Below are 647 nucleotides of genomic sequence, written 5' to 3' on the forward strand. Positions count from 1 at the left end.
TAGAAAATAAAAAAAATATAAAATATATCATTTCATTTCCTTTAGGCTATCCTTTTCAGCTATAATAAAAGAAATGTCTGTGGCCATTTCTCATAATAAACGATGACAATATTTGTCTCTCACATGAATTAAATAATCATATACCAACTTAGCCTTTATATAGCACTACTTATTGTTCTTATAACTGTTTGAAAATATCATCTGCCTGTTTGACTGTCTGAATTAATATCTAATTTCACTGCCTTTCAAACTAAATATTTGTTTCCCTACTTTCTTAACATTTAGCATTCTTCCCAATTACTAAAAGCACATTTACATTATTCTTTGCAGACTTCACTCCATCCACAAAAGACCTCCTAGTTCATTTCCTTCTCCTCCTTTTACCTGCGAGACCGAACTACATGTGGAAGCAGGTCGGCTGAGGGAAAGCGTTGGCATGACCTCGGGAAGGAAAGCGTCGTGCATTGCATAGCGCCATGTCCATGAGCGAGCCACACGTTCAAACTGGCACTTGTTGGAGTCATACAGTCTCCCGATCTCTGGCTCCATGCAAACCTGGAAATTTCCACACAGAGGGATGTTGCTGTTAATCTTTTACTTTTGTTGCTACTATCATCACCAAAATTTGTTGACAGGCTATTTAGAAT

At 37.1% G+C, this 647-nt stretch overlaps 1 protein-coding gene across 1 annotated transcript in view; it reads right to left on the reverse strand.

Moving 5' to 3' along the window:
- The window catches only part of LOC119591479 (ubiquitin-conjugating enzyme E2 1-like), a gene marked incomplete at its 5' end in the record, with an annotated part of 10858 nt that overhangs the window by 310 nt on the left and 9901 nt on the right, over window positions 1–647 (reverse strand). Inside the window, 1 exon segment of the mRNA XM_037940222.1 lies at window positions 385–555. Coding sequence (XP_037796150.1) covers window positions 385–555 — 171 coding nt within the window.

The sequence above is a fragment of the Penaeus monodon genome, chromosome 28 (assembly GCF_015228065.2).
Source record: "Penaeus monodon isolate SGIC_2016 chromosome 28, NSTDA_Pmon_1, whole genome shotgun sequence".
NCBI classification, from domain to species: Eukaryota; Metazoa; Arthropoda; class Malacostraca; order Decapoda; family Penaeidae; genus Penaeus; species Penaeus monodon.